General features: G+C 36.4%; 1 protein-coding gene across 1 annotated transcript in view; it reads left to right on the forward strand.

The window, feature by feature from the left end:
- The window catches only part of CERKL (ceramide kinase like), a 28,731-nt gene that overhangs the window by 6,419 nt on the left and 4,853 nt on the right, over nucleotides 1-17,459 (forward strand). Inside the window, exons 2-9 of the mRNA XM_062498312.1 lie at nucleotides 880-1,011; nucleotides 5,982-6,045; nucleotides 8,634-8,776; nucleotides 14,767-14,841; nucleotides 15,927-16,104; nucleotides 16,377-16,445; nucleotides 16,773-16,798; nucleotides 16,883-16,991. Of these exons, the coding sequence (XP_062354296.1) occupies nucleotides 880-1,011; nucleotides 5,982-6,045; nucleotides 8,634-8,776; nucleotides 14,767-14,841; nucleotides 15,927-16,104; nucleotides 16,377-16,445; nucleotides 16,773-16,798; nucleotides 16,883-16,991 (796 nt within the window). The remainder of the gene's footprint in view (nucleotides 1-879; nucleotides 1,012-5,981; nucleotides 6,046-8,633; nucleotides 8,777-14,766; nucleotides 14,842-15,926; nucleotides 16,105-16,376; nucleotides 16,446-16,772; nucleotides 16,799-16,882; nucleotides 16,992-17,459) is intronic.

A 17,459-nucleotide genomic window follows, 5' to 3' on the forward strand; every position in this document is an offset into this window, starting at 1 on the left:
TATAGTCTACCCTGATACTAATATAAAATTTCAAATTGTTGAGATCAAGTATTTTAAATAAACACCAAAAGAAGAGCAGTGTTGCACACTGCTGCTTGCTTCTTGCAGCAGAGCAGCCTCACTGAACCATGGCAACTGTAGGAATTCTAGACAAGGGAATTTGAAAAGCAATGTTATTTGTTAAGTATGAGTTACTTACTCTTCAACAAAATGCTATGTTTCAAATAATAAAATTGCTTTGTGGGATCAGTGTGCAAGGCAAGGTTCAGCTTTGCAGAGCGCTATTTCTCAGTGTTATTTCCTTGGAGTTTGTTACTGCAAAGACCTAAATGAACAATAATTCTCAGATTTCCAAATGATGCTGCCAATTTTCTGTTTCTTTATATTTTTTTACCTCTTTCACATTGAGGAAATTTGCTTTGGACTGTTTGATTTGAGCTCTCAGAAGAGAAAAGTGTTGGATTGTGGTGTCAGTTTAGTTGGGTGTAACTTTTGTATGCCTGATGGGAGCAAGTCATATTCAACTCCAACAAGGATACCTTTTAATGTTTGGGTTTCTTTTCATTTTTCATGCCCAAACTTCACACTCACCCTGCTCCTGAATCAGGGTTTAACTAGGCTATGACATACACACTTATTTTTTTTTTTCCTGGTTCCTACAGCTGTTTATTAGCTGCACACAAAAAATTGATCAATACTGTGATTTAAAGATAAGTAGTGCACATGCAAGAAGAAATTGCATGTGCAATTGCATTTTTTAGACTGTAATTTACTTCTCCTGTCAAAGTATTGTAATGATTCTGATATTAAAAAAAACCAAAACATGTAAGCTGTAAAAATAGGTTGTGTGTAATCTTAAATGTTTTGTTGTCTTTTTAGGCTTTCAAAACAGACCTAAATCATTGAAAGTATTTGTTAATCCAAGCAGCCACAAAAGAGAAGCCACTCACATTTATTATGAAAAAGTTGCACCTCTGTTTAAACTTGCTGACATAAAAACTGATGTCACAGGTAAGTTGCTTCAGAAGTATAGCTTAATCCTTTGGGAAACTGAATAGTTAAGCATGTGAGACAGTTTGAATTTACTGCTTATCCTTATTGCCTTCGACTGCAAGTGCTGCATTTGGAAGTCTAGTTAATACAACACAATATATTTTTGTTTTTGTCAAAAAGTGCTTTAGTAATTCTGTTACTGATTCAGTATTTTTCACCTATAGCAATCAGTGCTAGTAATCTTTCCTATATCTGTTGTAATTGACTTGAAAACTTATCAGTCTCAGCCTAAACGAATCATAAGAAGTCTCATCTTGCAGTTGTTCCTTTAATTTCTAATTAAGTGACAACTAGTTCAGCTTGCAGGCCAGAAATTATTCTGATAAAATCTGATTTAGCTATGAGAATATACTAACCCTGTAATGGTAGAGGAAAATTATCTTGCTGATTTTATTCCCTGTATCCATGTATTTTTTAAACTATTTAGTTCACAATTTAAAGTAAAATCAATTGAAGATTAAAGACACATTAGAAGAAATGTGAAAAAGATTGTCTGTATTAGAACTATGTAGCAATAATTTATTAACTACCCTGAGCTGAGAGGGATTGCCAGCAGCTTTATACCAATTTTAATTCTCACAGACATATTTTTCCACCTGGAAGACATGGATTGATAGTGTGAACAGAATAATAATGCTGTCATATTAGAAATTGAACTTAGCCTTGTTTAGTCACAATTTTTAAAGTTTTAATACAAGTTGTGAGTATAATTTGTAGAGGCTTCAAATACGTTTTTGCTAGTGGAATAAAAACAGCTTTAAGTTTATTTTTTAATCATCTGTCTTTGAAATTTTAATAGGAAACTTTGAGTTGAGCCAGAAAAAAGTTTAATGGCCTATCCTTTAATTAAGGTTATTTTGGCAATGTTGAAATACTACTGTGCTTATTAGCTGCCTAACACTCCTCCTACAGGCAAAATGAGAAAACTACATTGCACTTTCCAATGCTAGTCGAGGACTAAATAATTAAGAATTACATTAAAAAAAAAAATAGAGGGTCGTGGTGGGTGCCGAGTAAAAGTCCTGTCCTCTGGTTCCCTATTCTAATAAAACAAAGTGTTTTATTTCAAGTAAATTGAACTGGGCTTTTTCCTCCCATAATTGTTCTGGATTCTGTGAAGCTGGAGTGTGCATCTTGCTGTTCCTGCTGTTTTGGCACATGGCCAGTGTTTGCACAACTGGTGGCATATGAATGTGGATTAGGTACTGAAATTGTGAAGGCTTTTCTACAGTTTTTTGCTCTGGAGATAGTTTACATTTAGACTTCTCCACCGTGAATTTGAAATTCATTGAATGCCAAGTTAAAATTTATTAAGCGCAAAAGTTTTGTGGCAAATGTGAACCTCTGAAATGGCTTTTGGTGCATATAAAATAACAAATTTGCAGGTTGCTAAAACCATTTCAGAACATCAGAGATTGACAGTGGAGTGCTGAAAGACAGAGCTCTCCTCATCCAGCCCTGTACATTGGTAGCTGTTGCTTCCTCTCTGATCAGGCTTTCCAGAGCTTATTCTTCATTGTAGCTTCTCTTGGAATAAACTTCTCATGTGTTTAGAAGTTTGGAGTGGAAATATTCTCTCCAGCCCAAGGACAGATAGCAATCTAAAGACATATATGTAAATAAGCGAGTGCTAAAGTATTTATTTCTCTAATTATTTTTAAATTTTACAGTTGTTGTTTTTTTTTTTCCCCAGATGTCTTTGTGTGCCATTTTTATGTGCCATTTAATAATTTCAGTAAAAATAACCAAAGGTATTATGGAGTAGATTGTGTTTTGCTGCGTTTTTGGGTAGTTTTTGTTACGTGCAGTAAGCAAATCTCTGAAGTGCTTAGAGCACTAGAAAATGTGAGTTAGCAAGTTTAAACTGAAGCAGTACTTTTAACTGTAGCTAAGGTGAAACAATAGTTAAAACCTGGCCTCTTTTAAGAATTGGGCAGTTTTTTGTGCTGCATCTGGGGATATGGCTGCTAGGATTAGAACAGTGGCTCTTCCGAAAATTGAATTCTACAAAAGCTCACTCCACTGTTGAAATACCTGCAAGTACTGGCAAATTGTGATAATTGGAGCTGGTGTTTTAGAAATGCATTAGTATCTTGCAATATCTTACACATATTTAAAGAAAAATAAATAAAGGAAACCCTGTCAGAATCCTAACTTGTCTCGCTTCTCTTCCTAGTTTTGACTCTTTTGCTTCCATTTATGCACTCTTACAACCTGGACTTTTAGGCAAAAAATAACAGTGTTCCCCAACTCCTGTTTTTAAGGGCAGAACCGCAAAAGGAAGGAATGTTTGAGAGTTGGACAAATAACATTGGTTTAAGCTTACCATATGGTGAATACCAATAGGTAACTGGTGTTGATGCTGGATGAAAAAAAAAAAACAAAACCAAAAAGATATCATTAGCAGTCCCATTGATTTTAGTCTGTGATGTAAGTGCCAGTATGTTTAGGGGTCACATGAAAGCATCCCCTGTTTTGAAGTGTTGAACTAATTGTGTATTGCTTTTTCTGTGTGTAGAGGGCAAGCTCCTGGTTCTTGTTTGCTATGTGAAGAGTGTGTTCAAGTGGTTTTGGAGTATGTGGGACTCTGTTCAAATGAGGTGCACCTTTGGTGTCCTTCCTTCAGAATGCTGTTTTCTGGTACTTAAGAACAAAACATTACTGGAAAAGAAAGTCTTTCTAAATTATGCGTTAGAAATGGTCAAAATATAATTAAATAATATTTTTGCGATGAGAATTTTTAAAAAAATATGAGATCTGGATCCTTCTCAAACAATGAAAGAAGCTTTCTTTCTGTTACCAAAATACATTGAGTAGGTTTTTTGTTTGTTTGTTTTTCCCCCTGAATTGGACTGGTGCCAAATATTCAAACACTTAGCTTTTTTTTCCCAGCTATCAGAGTGATTTATACATGCCTCTCTGGAGGATGTCAAGCCCACAAAAAACTTTTTAGACATGGTCTTCTTATGTCTGTTGGATTTTTCTAGGTTTTTTTACCTACTCAAATAATTCTCTGTATGTTCTCACAAAGTTTTTCCTGAAAACCTCGTTTTTTCACTGTCTTTTTATCACGATGTGTCAAAATAGATCCTCTGTTATCCTCTCATCAGATTTTAAATTTCTTGGAATTCCCCGGTCTTAAGCCTTGAGCAGTTCTACATAATTTCCAAACTTAAGCTACTAGATGCAGAGAGGATGTATCTGCTCTCAATCTGGCTAACATTAGTCATTTTTACAGCCTTTATTGATTTCTCTGTAGACATGAGCCCTCTTTATTTTCATGTCCTTGTTCTTTGAGTGAATTAATTCTGTAACAGTAAGCATAACTTACATTACATTAGGAGAACACTGAGCATGTTTTCTGTTACAAAATAAATTTTATTTACTGTTCCATTTTAATTAGACTGTACTCATAACTTTCTAAATGTCATCGTGTTCATTTAAAAAGGCATGTAACCTGGTAACCAACTCTATGTTTTCATGGGAAGAGTTTCTTTCACACCTAAGCAATGGTAAGATATTTGAACCTTTCTGCATTTTTGCATGATGCACACTTTTATTGGTCACTTTTCACACAGCCTAAGATGTTGGTAAAAGCATTGTTCCCATTGGTAATGCAAAGCTGAATATGGTAGCTTAAATGATGTGCTTTGATATTCCAGAGAGGCCCTGCATGGATGTAAATTCTGGAAATAATTCCCCAAAGTTATTATAGTGATAGGTGTTTCTGCAGCGAAATGATAAATCTCTGGCTTCCATATAATCAAAACAACTCTAGTTATTTAATTAAGGATTTTCAAGACACCAAGCACTAGAACTTTGCTGGTAATGATTGGAGGATTTTGTAGTTATAGGCAATATAAGCATTTTTTTTAGTGTGAAGTGTAAAAATTGTATCACTTCAGTTTTGATTTTGTTTTCCTTCTTTTTAGGATAAATGATATATACACTCACTATATCCACACACATACTTGTGGGTTTGTATAAATAGGAAGAGATAGGGGAGTTTTCAGTTCCTGTGAGCAGCCTTTGAATAGTCTGTGGAAATACTGTTGGAACAGGTACAGCTGTGGAATGATTGTTTTAGACACCAAGACTAATAATTTTAGCAGTGTTTAGGAACACTGGAGAAAAGCCTTGAACTATGTGAGCACCAGGGACAGACAAGCATGAAAGATTAATGTAATTTTGCATATAATGATGCACATTCTTACACAAAAAATCCATCTGCAAGTGTCATGTCAGTCAGCAAAAATCTTTGATGGGTGGCTGCAGCTGGGCTGTCTCTTCTGGCAAAGCTGCCCTAGAAAATGCTAAATGTAGTTCTGATGCTTCGTGCCATCTGCAGTATGCCAGTTTGTCCTGTCTTCAGTGGCATTTACTGTACTGTGTGGGGTATCAGCAAACACAGAGACATCAATGTGGAGTGACAGATTCATTTCCTCCAGAGGCTATGAACTCTGGTGTATACTTGTGCCACCTTCCTCTGTGTGTTATATGCTGTTGTCACTGGTATTTGGCTTGATTTCATACTTCTGTGTTTAACTCCTCTTATTTTTGATTTACCAATTTGCATCTCCTAACACAAAGGCAATTAAATTTGACTGATCCTGAAGTAATTCAGTCTTAACTGAGGGTATGCTTATTTTCCTGAAGTTTACCAACTGTGTCAGTGCTAAAACTTTAATTCAGCAAACATCTTCTTGAATTATCTGAATTTAAATGCATGAAATAGCCATGTATCTGACAGCAGCTGAAATTTAACGTTTGGCCTTTTAGCTAGCATAACTGTAAAATATAGCTTCTCATACTTTTAATGCATTAATGACTTAAAAATAATCTGAACTGAATTACTGTCTGTTCCTTATGTTGGTTGGACAAAATAATTTAAAATTATCTCATCTGCTGATAATTGGTGTTTTCCACAGTAACAGAATATGAAGGACATGCTCTCTCAGTTCTTAAAGAATGTGAACTGCAGGCATTTGATGGGTAAGTTGGTCAGTGACTATGAATTTTAGTAAACCTCATCATGTTATTTTCTATTTCTATTCCAATTAAAATTATGCTAGCACATGTTCAATGAGTTGTTCTGTTTCTCATATGTATGAAACCTGGGAAATTCAGTTCTCATTAAATACTTTGGTATTTATTAATTACTGACAATAGAAATGTATCTTAGATAAATAACAGAAAATAACTGTAAAGCTTTCTGAAATATGCTTCATGAGAGTTTCAGTCTCTGTAAGAATACAAAGAGAAGAAAAAGCCAGGATTTTATCTTCTTTCACAAATATCTTCTACCCTGAGTCATATTTGAATTGTTTCATCTTTGATCTTTGGGTAGACACTGAGAACTTCCTCTGTAAGGCTTTCTCCAGTAGCCTGGAAGAATACAACTCTTCTGAAAGACCATGGGCATATGTCCTACTAAATACTCTACCTTTTTTTACTATCCATTTATTTTAGAGACATAAAAATGTAGAAATAGCAAGACAACGTGGTATTTTTATTTAATGCAGTATGTAAACAATATAGCAACACACAATTTCTGGGCTTGATTTTCTCTCATGGAGTTCCTTCCATGTAAACAGCATAAGATGTTAACTGAAGCTTATGATTTCAAGCAGTAAACTTGAAGTTTATAGCTCAGTGCTTTCTGAAAGCAGCACTCCTATGTGCTAATTCTTTGTCCAAGCAGTTTGTTTGTATTTATAATTTCTCTGATATCCCCAGTTACTAGTCTATTTTGAAAGACCACAGGTAGATGTCTTACACACTCTCCCTTTTATGCTATCCACATTTTTTTTAAGGACACTGAAAATTGAGGCACTTTGTCAATTTGGCTTTTTCTCCCTGACTTGTGGCTGAGCTTTGGTGACAAGCAGAGACACTGAGTTTGTGATGCTGCTGTCTCAGCTGGGTTTTCCTATTTGTACAGAGACAGGAATAGACAATGCCCATGCATATATTTCTTCCCTAGTCAAGAGCCTTAAAGTATCAAGGGTATTTAGAGTAGCCTGGGTTAGTCAGTCCTTAGTGGATAGTTGGTTAAGGAAGTTGCATCTGATGGTTAAAAAGATGTTTCTTTCCCTCAGAAGCCTTCTTCAAAGTCTAAGTAAAATTTGTTTGCTCAAGACTTTCTACGCCTGGTGCACAGCAGGTTCTCACTGATTAGCATGGGAATCCCAGGTGGATGATGGTATCTCTATTTCCAGCCAAAAAGGCAACTCTTGATGATTAATGCTAAAATAATAAAAATCAAAATTAGCAGCATTTTCATGTTATTCCTTATACTCCACAGCACTCCAAAATAAGAGGAAAATATATCCGCTTTCAAAAGTTTTAATAGCCAGAAGACAATCCACACAAGTCCTTCTGGGTATACAGTTTTTCAGACTTCAAAGATTGACTGGTTGTGAGAGAGAATTTTAAGCCTGGGAATAAACAAAAATGAGTCAAAAGAAAGGTGATTGACTCCTGATTGCAGTGAGGAAGAAAGTGTGCTTCAAACTTTTATATTCTGTTCTTATAACTATGTACTGTATTTTTTTTTTATTCAATGTGGCAGTGTTTAGCTAGATAGAGGAAATATTCCTGAAAATTAGAGATTGAAAATCAGCTTGGAAATAATAATAGGAACTGAAGAAAAATGTTAAAGGAGATGAAGTAATTGAATTTAAACATTTGATAGCACTAATAACATACTGGAGTTTTTTCTTATAAAGATCTGACCAGTTTTACCTGGTTGAATGACTGGATATAGTTTCACAACTGCATTCATACAGATACATGAAAAGAATATAATTTAGGTGAATTCCTCCCAAAGTAATTATGATGCTTCTGTCATAAATGCTTGGAATGTATTATTACTATTCTTATCATTAAAATATGTTTACTAATTTGGAGAATCACTGTAATATGTACCTAAATAAACAAAAACAGGGAAAAAAAAAAAAAAAAGGTTTGCTGTAACAGAGCTTTTACAGACAAATGCATTCCTCTCTATAGCCACAGCAGGTGGGTGTTTAATTATGTGCTCCAGAAGCAGTGATTAAGTACCTTTGTGCAAAGGATTGCTGGCACTAGGATTTTATACTTTGCTAAATCCCTCAACTGCCTGCATAGTGTATGAAAATAGCTGTTTTCAAGTGTTTTTTTTATTTTATTGTAATCTTTGGTGAGTTGTTGTTATAAGGGCAATTAGAAGGCATTGGGATGTTTGCATGGGTCAGCACTGAAGATGTAAAGAGCTTTTCCACTGAGGCACTTAAATGTGTTTGGTTCTTCCATCTGATCAGTTTATGTGCATGATGTGTGCTAAGGTAAGAAAAACTTTGTAAGTTTTAAAGTATATTTCCTCCTACTCAGACAGAAAGCAGAAATAAGAATGCTTAAGGATCATTCAGGTAACATGTACTGATCTGACAGTGAAGCCCAAGCTTGTTGTTATAGAAAGGATGTTTTTTAGCTTTTTGAAATATCATTGTGGATATGGTGTGGGGTAGCTGCCTTCCACTTGTTTGTTCAGCTATGAAAGAGTTTGTTTTGAACTGTTTGGCATTTTTGTTTTGTAATAGGGTGGTTTGTGTTGGTGGAGATGGATCTGTCAGTGAAGTTGTTCATGGGCTACTACTCAGAGCCCAGACAGATGCTGGGAAAGACACAGACTATGTATCCAAGCCTGTCAGGGCCCCCATTCCTCTTGGAGTAATACCAGCAGGTGAGAATGAAAGGTACTGTTACATTTTGTTAGTCATCTGTTTTAAGTCCCCCTGGCATGTTTTACAGTTTTGGCTACTAAAGGCAGTTCTTAATGCTAAAGCTTCAGTTATGTAAGGGAACTATTGAATAAATGTCCTAAATTAACAATCTATATTGATTACAAATGACTTGCTTTTAAATTGTAATGATAATTTATAGTAATGGCACAGATGAGCTCTTTGCCTGAAGGAAGAAGCTGAGAAAGAATAAAACCAAAATAATTTTCAGCTGATCCATACAAGATCAAGTTTCACCCTTATTTCCTGACAGAAATTATAGCAAATAAAAACTTTGTTTTCTAGATTTTACTTTCTTTCATCTCCAGTTTTCTTGGCAGAATTCTCAGTTGGATTCATGTTTAGGGTCTGTATTTAAAACAAATGTGCACAAAACCTATTTTCTCTCTACTTTAGTTTTACAGGCATGAAAATCTATCTCTCTTAAAAAGTCATCTTGCTCTTTTATTAACTCATATCTTGTAGTGTGGTTTTTTGTTTGCGTTGGGGGTTTTGTGTGTTCCCTTCTCCTCAGTTTTTGTATTTGCCCTCCTTGGAGTGTAGCTTTGCCCAGCAGGAAGGCTTTAGCAAGAGCTGTTGTGGTTTAACCCCAGCCAGCAGCTCAGCCCCACACAGCTGTTCCCTCACTGCCCCACCACTGGGACTGGGGAGAGAATCAGCAGGGTAAATGCTGGGAAACTCTTGAGTTGAGATAGGGACAGTTCCATTAAAAAAGCAAGCACTACGTGCACCAGCAATGCAAAACAAGGAATTAATTCCCTGCTTCCCATGGGCAGACAGGTGTTCAGTCATCTCCAGGACAGCAGGGTCCCTATCACATGTAACAGTGGCTCGGGAAAACAAATGCCATCACTTCAAATGTCCCACCCTTCCCTTCCCCCATTTTATATACTGAGCATGGTGTCATATGGTCTGCAATATCCCTTTGGGCTCACCTGTCCTGGCTGTGTCTCCTCCCACCCTCCCATGCACCCCCAGTTGTCTCGCCTGTGTGGCAGTACAAAAGAAGAAATGGCCTTGGCTCAGTGTAAGCTCTGCTCAGCAATAACAAAAACGTCTCTGTTATCAACCTTGTGTTCAGCACAAATCCAAAACACAGCCCCATAATAGCCATTGTGAAGAAAGTTAATTACCCCAGCCAAAACCAGCACAAATCAGTACAGTCAAGCTTGATTCTAGACTAGTATATGAATCACTTCTCTTGAAAAGAAGAGAGGTATTTTTGCATGAACACTACTGTCTGGTGTGGATGTTTGCTAAGAGACTACTTGACATACTCTCTCAGATGTTTTTAAGTGGTAAGGAAGAAATTCCTACAGCCAGTCAAACAGCAGATCACTAGTTTTAGTTTTCTACAAAAGAAAAAAGAGAGCATGTCAGTTTGAGCTGAGCAAGCAGATTTTTAAATGCTTTGATTTGGTTTGCACATATAAAAGGAGCATTAGTTGCTTGTAAAAGGGCAAGATTACATTAGCCTTTTCTCAGGTTAAAAAACCCTTAGTGAAAGAGCCAGCAGTCTCAAAGACACGAAGGTAATGAATTTGAGAACAGAAATTGGGCCATCACTTACCAGCTCAGTTACTCTGAACATCTCGATGGTGCTGAGACAGAATCTCTCCAGCACCTGACTCCATGCTGTGTTTAGGTCACTGTGCCTCACCATCGGTGCTTACTCTCCCCAGTGTAAGAGAAATTTGTCATGACCAGAAAGGACTGTACACCCAAAAGAATTCCGTATGCTTTCTTGCACAGAATGGCATGGATTTTGTAAAAGAGGATCAGAACAGTTTGTAAAATGATATTGTGAGAAACTCCTAGTAGGTTCTTAAAAATAATGTGTTGTTTGTTTGAGTTCCATATTCCTGATACTCCATGGGGTAATCAGTTAGGAAACAGGTAAGTGTGACACTTGTTCTCATGAGGATGCAACTCTGGTCAGTTAACTTTTTTTTTCCCCACCAGAAATCCATTGTACAAAACTATTAGGATTTCCCAGCCAAGTAGAAACAGCAGCTGAATTACAGGATAGTATTATGTGGGTGGCTTAAAATCTGGTTTTAGCCTCTATAATAAGTACTTAAGAGAGCATTTTGAACTTTCAATCATCTTGATGGGAAGGAGACGCTCTTGAAACAATTTACCTCCTGAAGAGAGAGGTCCAGAGGGGAGTATGTTTTTACTGAAATACTCTACTGAGCTGCCTTATTGTGGTCCAAATCAAATGGATGAGATGTGGGGAAGCCTGCAGTTGTTCTGCTGGCCATTAGCAAGAGTGTTTGTTGCTATGGGAACTACTGCTAAGGAACTGTACCGAGGGGGGAAACAGAGAAAGGGGAGGGGGAGCTATGGAAGGACATTAGAAAAGCTACCCAGTTGTCACAGAACAAGAGACAATCTGTATCTGGTGCCTGTGAACCTTTTGGTCCGAAGCGGTTCGTTTAAACAAATTCATGATTCCCAATTAATTCAGAAAATAAAATATTACTGAGGGACTGTTAATTTCTGTGATATTTCAGGCAAAGAACCAAAATGTTGGTGCAGTTTTCATCAGAATTTTAGCTATGCTTGACTAGGAAGTCATTACATCACATTTATCTGTTTGGATGGGGGAGACATTAACAGCCTTATGAATATTCATGTTGTCTGGTTAATTAAGTTAATTGTACTGCAGAAGTGCTTGCACTTCCAAGGACAATTTTTTTCTCCACAATTTCTGTTTGGTACCTTCATCAGTCATGCTTTACGTGACCTGCAGATACTCTGTTCTTACTGAGATGCTTTTGCACTTTTGGTGGGAAGGAGGTGGTAGGAAGTTGTTTGTAATGTCAGGAAAATTGGTTGGTTTTTTGAACAGAATTACATTGTTGGAGTAATAAAATCTTCTTTGTTTATGTTAAAAAAAAATGCTGATGATAGAGATGCCAGAATTGTATGGAAGAAACCTTTTCACGTTAAATTGAGAAGCTGAAGTGAGAACTAAAAATGTGACTTACTAATGTGTGAGCAGTGCAAGTCATGGGCATCAAAGGTTTTTGGTCTCTGAAGTAATATGATAGGGTTCAGGGGAACAGTTGTTATGGGTAAATAATATCTTGAGCTTGCATGGGGGAAAAGAGATTACTTGGGAGTATGAATAATGGCATTAAAACCATTATTGAATTAACATTTGAATCAGGAAGGCTTGTATCATTATTTTTGTGTAACTTTTATAGTTTCTGCTTTGTTTATGGGCTGCATATTTTGGGTTTGCTTGTTTGCTTTGGTTTGGGTTATTTTGTCTGTCATCCTGCTCTTATAGGACTTAGTTAATGAGGCACATTTTCCAGTCATTACTGGGATCAGAAATGCTGGTAGGCATGTACTAAGGAGAGTTTTTAGAGAATATGATGGTGCTTGCTCCCACAAAACTGTGCTTGGTCTTGTTCTTCAACTTGTGGAAGGGTGGATGTGGTACTTTTGTTTTTGAACACAGAACTTGTTTTATCTTCCTCAGAGTCCTGAAAGTTGGATTTTGCCTTGTTTACTTCTGCAAATGTTAATGAGCTCCAAAGATGTAAGAGAAGGATGCAATTACTTGTGCCTATCCTGTTTAGTAGGAATGAGATTTAAGTCTCATTAAAGCCAGTTTGAAGATTGGTACTGACATCAGCTGTGGTCGTTTGGTATCTTGCTGCCATCTGCATTGATAAATTACTCTTAAATCAGGATTGCAGCTTAAACTTACACCCAGCTTGAGCTTCCAAACTGTGTTCCACCTTGTGCTCTTTAATTAACTTGATCTTCAGTGAGAAGTGAAGTACTTTTTTTAGCAACTGCCCTATTTTGACATACAGGAAGTAAGCATGATTTGCCTGACTTGTAAAGATCTGCTGCTTGTATGTGTGACTTCCTTTGTTTTGAAGACATACCCTTAACAGTTGGTAAGAGCTGTATAATTCTGACTGAAGGAAATATTTGAGTATTTTTGAGTTACAACTTCAGCTACCTTTGCTGGCAAAGCAGAACTAGTTGGATCTGGAATTCAAATCCCTGAAGTCATTCAAACATGAAATAGTGTTGGGCATATACTTGTAGTATTCTGTGAAGAATTGCTTTTTAGGTTAAATGTAGGGGGGTTTGCAGTTTTTTAAGATACACCTTAAAAGATGTACCTCACTTCCTTCATATAGCAGGAACTCAAGAGCTCCTCTCTCTGATGTTATGGCAGATTCCTCTGAAGCTCTGAATTACATTCAGAGGCTAAAGTGCTCACAGGACATAACAGGTGATGAGATTCCCAGTTATACTACATTTTTTATTTAGAGAAATTATTGAAAAAATCAAGGACATATTCCTGAATAAGAATAGCGTGATGCCTTCAGAGCTGTGTAGTTATGTACATCAGTCTTTGCAAATTCAGTATTTTTTTCTACACTCTGCATGACCTCAAAGCAGTATTTGGGGATAAACAAGATTTTTCAATGTGCTTTAAAAGGAACAAGATGCTTTAAAAGTGCTTATTTAAGTATTGAGTGCCTGTTGTTTGTGGTAGCCTTTCCCTTTCCTCTGTTTCCCCTACTTTAGAAAGACAAGTAATTCTCTATAAAAGTTAGGGCAACTTTAACATCCAGAATTATCTATTGCTGCTGTAGCCTATTAAAAAATTCAAACAAGAAAATAATTTAAAAATCTATGTGAGGTCATTTTTATATGGGAGTGTTAAGTTCTAAACTGTTCTTTGGTAATTTTTGTTCTTTAATTAAGCTGTTATTGAATTATTCATCCCTTAATCAGTGATATGAAGAAGTCAGTATTCTGCCTGTTTGGTGGCAGGCCTTTATTTTTCCAGAGTGGAATTTTTTTGCTCTTCTGCTTAGCTGAGTAATGCCAGAAATGAGAAAAATCAATTCAATTTTTGTTAAAAACTATACCCATTCAGGAAAGACACAACTGCTCCTTCTTCACGATTTAAAAAATAGATTTATATTAAAAAGTCAGCTGATACACAGTATTTTATGTCCTAGGCAGTAAAGCAGAAGGGCAAAATTTACATACATATCTCCATGTTTCTTACCCAGGTAAAATGCCTTGACGTAACAATCACTACCAGTCAAGGGCTTCAGAACTGCTTCTTTTACAAACTGACAGCTGATTTTCCACTCACTCTGTGCTGACATTGCTGGGTTTTGACTTTTTCTTCTCTTTGCCCCCTGATTTATTCAGTCCCTTGTTTCAAAATCTGCTCTGCTCTTCTGTCTGGTGGCTGGTACAAGGACTGGCTGCCAGAGTCCAGGCAGTGACAAACAGAAGTGAGATGGATCAGTTTTGGTGCACTGAGTGCAAGTCACCTGTTTGTCACATGTCACATCCTGCCTTCCCTGTTTTTCAGTCATTGAGCTCTTACTTGTGAAGCTGATGTGCAGTAATTATTATTTTTTTTTTCACTATTCCTTCTAAGAGTCTAAAATGTAGCCTGCAAGAAGCACAGCAGCTATCTCTGACTAGATTAAATATCATTTGGCTTGGAAAACGTACAGTTTTACACTGTCTGGGTATTATTTCATCAACCTAAAAATATTCCCCAAATACATCTTATTGGATAATCTGCCTTCTAGTTCCTTAGTGCAGCACTTGGGTATAGAAGAGGTGATTATTAAGGAGATGGTTTTAAAAAAACCCAAAGAGGCAATATTTTGAGAAGGTTGCTTCCCCCCCACCCTGTTTTGATTTTTATGGCACTTATGAATGAATTTGAAGAGAAAATTTTATGGACCTCTGGAAGTTTTAAAGGTTGTAATTTAACACTATTCAGCATTTCTGCTGTTAACAAGACAAATTGTGGGGAGGCTTTATTTTTTTTTGAAAATGCAGTAATTAAAAATGCTGAGTATGTTTGTTCTTTTTATTCTGTATCTCTCATGTTTTTTGAAGCAGGTTTTATTCTCTTTTACAGGTACTACAAATATTTTGGCCCATACACTCTATGGTATTAAACATGCAGTGACAGCAACATTGCACATTGTAATGGGTAAATATTTTTGCAATCATTACCAGATTATTAATAATAAAGCAGCATGTAGAAGTTTGTCATAACTTTGTCATACAGTTGCTCAGTAAAGGCATAGCATTTTGCTGTGTCACTGAATCCTATATTGTAAGGCTTTTAAACCCAAATCCTGGTCTTAGCTCCAGGTGCATTTCTTTTAAATACTAACAGTTTCGATAGATTTATTCATAGAAAAAAAAAGGGTATCATTTGCCACTGGGTCTGCACAATAAATGGGTTTTGAATATGAAAATGTAATTATGCTAAAAGGGAAAAGTAGGTTGTTAGTGCAAATCTTATTTTTGGGTCTTAGGAAATAGCAAATACTCTCTCAGGTGATGATAATTTTACTTTCAAAAAAGCCTTTCTGTAGATTTTTTTTTAATTAAAGAGAAAGAAGAGTAAGGTCCCTCTTGAGTATCTCTTCTCTTGGTCTTGCAGTCTGCAGTGGAAGAGCCTTTGCTTTATTTCTCAAGTTGTAATACAAAATCCTTTACAGGCAAAATCTAAACCTGTCTTTCTTTAAAAATCAGAGACACTGAATCCAATGGAAGGTGCCCAGGGTCTGTTAATGAAAAAGTGTATATATCCTATCATGAACAGAATCATGTGTTTATAACTGTAAACATGAATGCATCTAAAACCTATATTTAAGAGTTCCCATATATCCTCCAGTGCAATGTGCAGTCATTACATTGGTGAAATGGTTGCAGAGATTTATGCAAATATAACCAGTACTACGTTTTCCTTGATTCTAGTTGTTGAAAATGTGCACAGAACTAAGAGTCAGACCCTTTGCAGCCTTACGAAGTAGCTGAATGTTTTACCATAACTTTAACATTTTCAAGCATCTGAAACGACTACTTTGATAGAGTCTTAATTTTATCTAGATTGATTCTGGTTTCGATTAGTAAAACTTCATTTCCTAGAGAGAGGAGCCTGGAGGGATTTTCTTTTCCTCCCAGCTAAAGTAGATGGAAAAGAAATAGCAAGTTGCGCGTCATTTGAAATAACATAGATGTTAATTTTTATTTTTTTTTTCCTGTTCTCTACCTGTGAAATGTTAGGACACGTTCAAGCAGTAGATGTGTGTACTTTCAGCACTCCAAGCAAGCTGCTGCGCTTTGGGTTCTCAGCCATGCTTGGGTTTGGGGCGAGGACTTTGGCTTTGGCCGAGAAGCACCGCTGGATGCCCTCCAGTCAGAGGAAGGATTTTGCTTTCATCAAAACACTGGCAGATCTCAAGTATGCCAAGAGATGTGTTATGTTTTTCTACTGTTTCTCATTTTCTTGTGGAAAGCGAAATAATAAATCTGATAGAGAGAGAGAGAGGGCAGTAGTTTATCTTAATTGCAGACAGATTTAACTCAGATGTGATGTATATCCCTCTTACAACTTAAAGAGCAAATAAATTCTTTACATTCAGGATCTCCTTAAAACCATCTTAACTTTGATAAAAGTCTGTCTAACAGTCAGAATATTGGTTTGCATCATAGTAAATGTCAATACTTTTCTAGGCCAGAGGAATGTGAAGTGTCATTTCTCCCTCTACAAATTCTGCAGGAGGACTCTCGTGAGAAGGACAGGTAAGTAAACCTGATTCATGAAATTCCAAGACTACAAAAATATGTCTTTGGAGAATAAAATTCTACATATTCTTTACTTTGTTCAAATTTAATCAACAGGTGATATAATCTTAAAAAGAAATACTTATTTTGAGGACTGCAAATTTGTACATATTGTAAAGTGTTTCCTGTAGACTTAACAGAGGATTTTGTTACAAGGCAGTCTTACACTCAGTATTATTGATTTGTTCAGTTCCACTAATATGTTATTTTTGTCATAAAGTATGTGTTGCTTCAATGTGCAAAAATGATTTCAATTTTTTTACCTACATGTTTCTACCCTTTTAGAAAGAAGAAAGAGAGAACAAAGAAAGGTGAGTTTCTTCTTTTAGGATTTTTAAAAACGTGAACCATGGCTGATTAACTGGGGTAATATAGAATTACTCTGTTATATTTAGGTAGCAAGGATCAATGGCAGAAAATTCAGGGTCACTTCCTGAATGTGAGCATTATGGCAATCCCTTGTCTGTGTTCAATGGCACCAAGAGGCTTGGCACCTAATACGAGGTCAGTATGGGTTTAGAGAATTAGTCATGTCTATAAATTCTGACATCTTACCTTAAGACCTTGGCTTTTCCGAGAATATGAGCCTATGTTTAGGTAGTCTAGTCCCTCTGGACTGGGGGAGGGAGTGTAGACTGCAGCAGACTCGATAATCCCAGGAACTGTAATCAGTTTTTGGATCAGGCAAATAAGGTCAAGCAGTCTAACTAGAATTATGAGTGGATAATTGCTGTGATTAAATTAGTTGGCAAGTCTGACTTAAGTAGTAGTCATCGAGCAGTCATCTGTCATAGGATTTGGCTTTATGGGGAAACTTCACCCTTAGATTTTGGTTTTTTCAGATAGAGAAGTGGCCCTAGTCTTCTGCTCTACAGCCAGCAAAAAATGAAATATGAGTGTTTCTCATGCTATTAAGGACTAAAGTTCACACCTGTCTTTTTCTTCTCATTATTTTTTTTGTTTTGTTTCCCT

The sequence above is a fragment of the Cinclus cinclus genome, chromosome 9 (assembly GCF_963662255.1).
Source record: "Cinclus cinclus chromosome 9, bCinCin1.1, whole genome shotgun sequence".
NCBI classification, from domain to species: domain Eukaryota; kingdom Metazoa; phylum Chordata; class Aves; order Passeriformes; family Cinclidae; genus Cinclus; species Cinclus cinclus.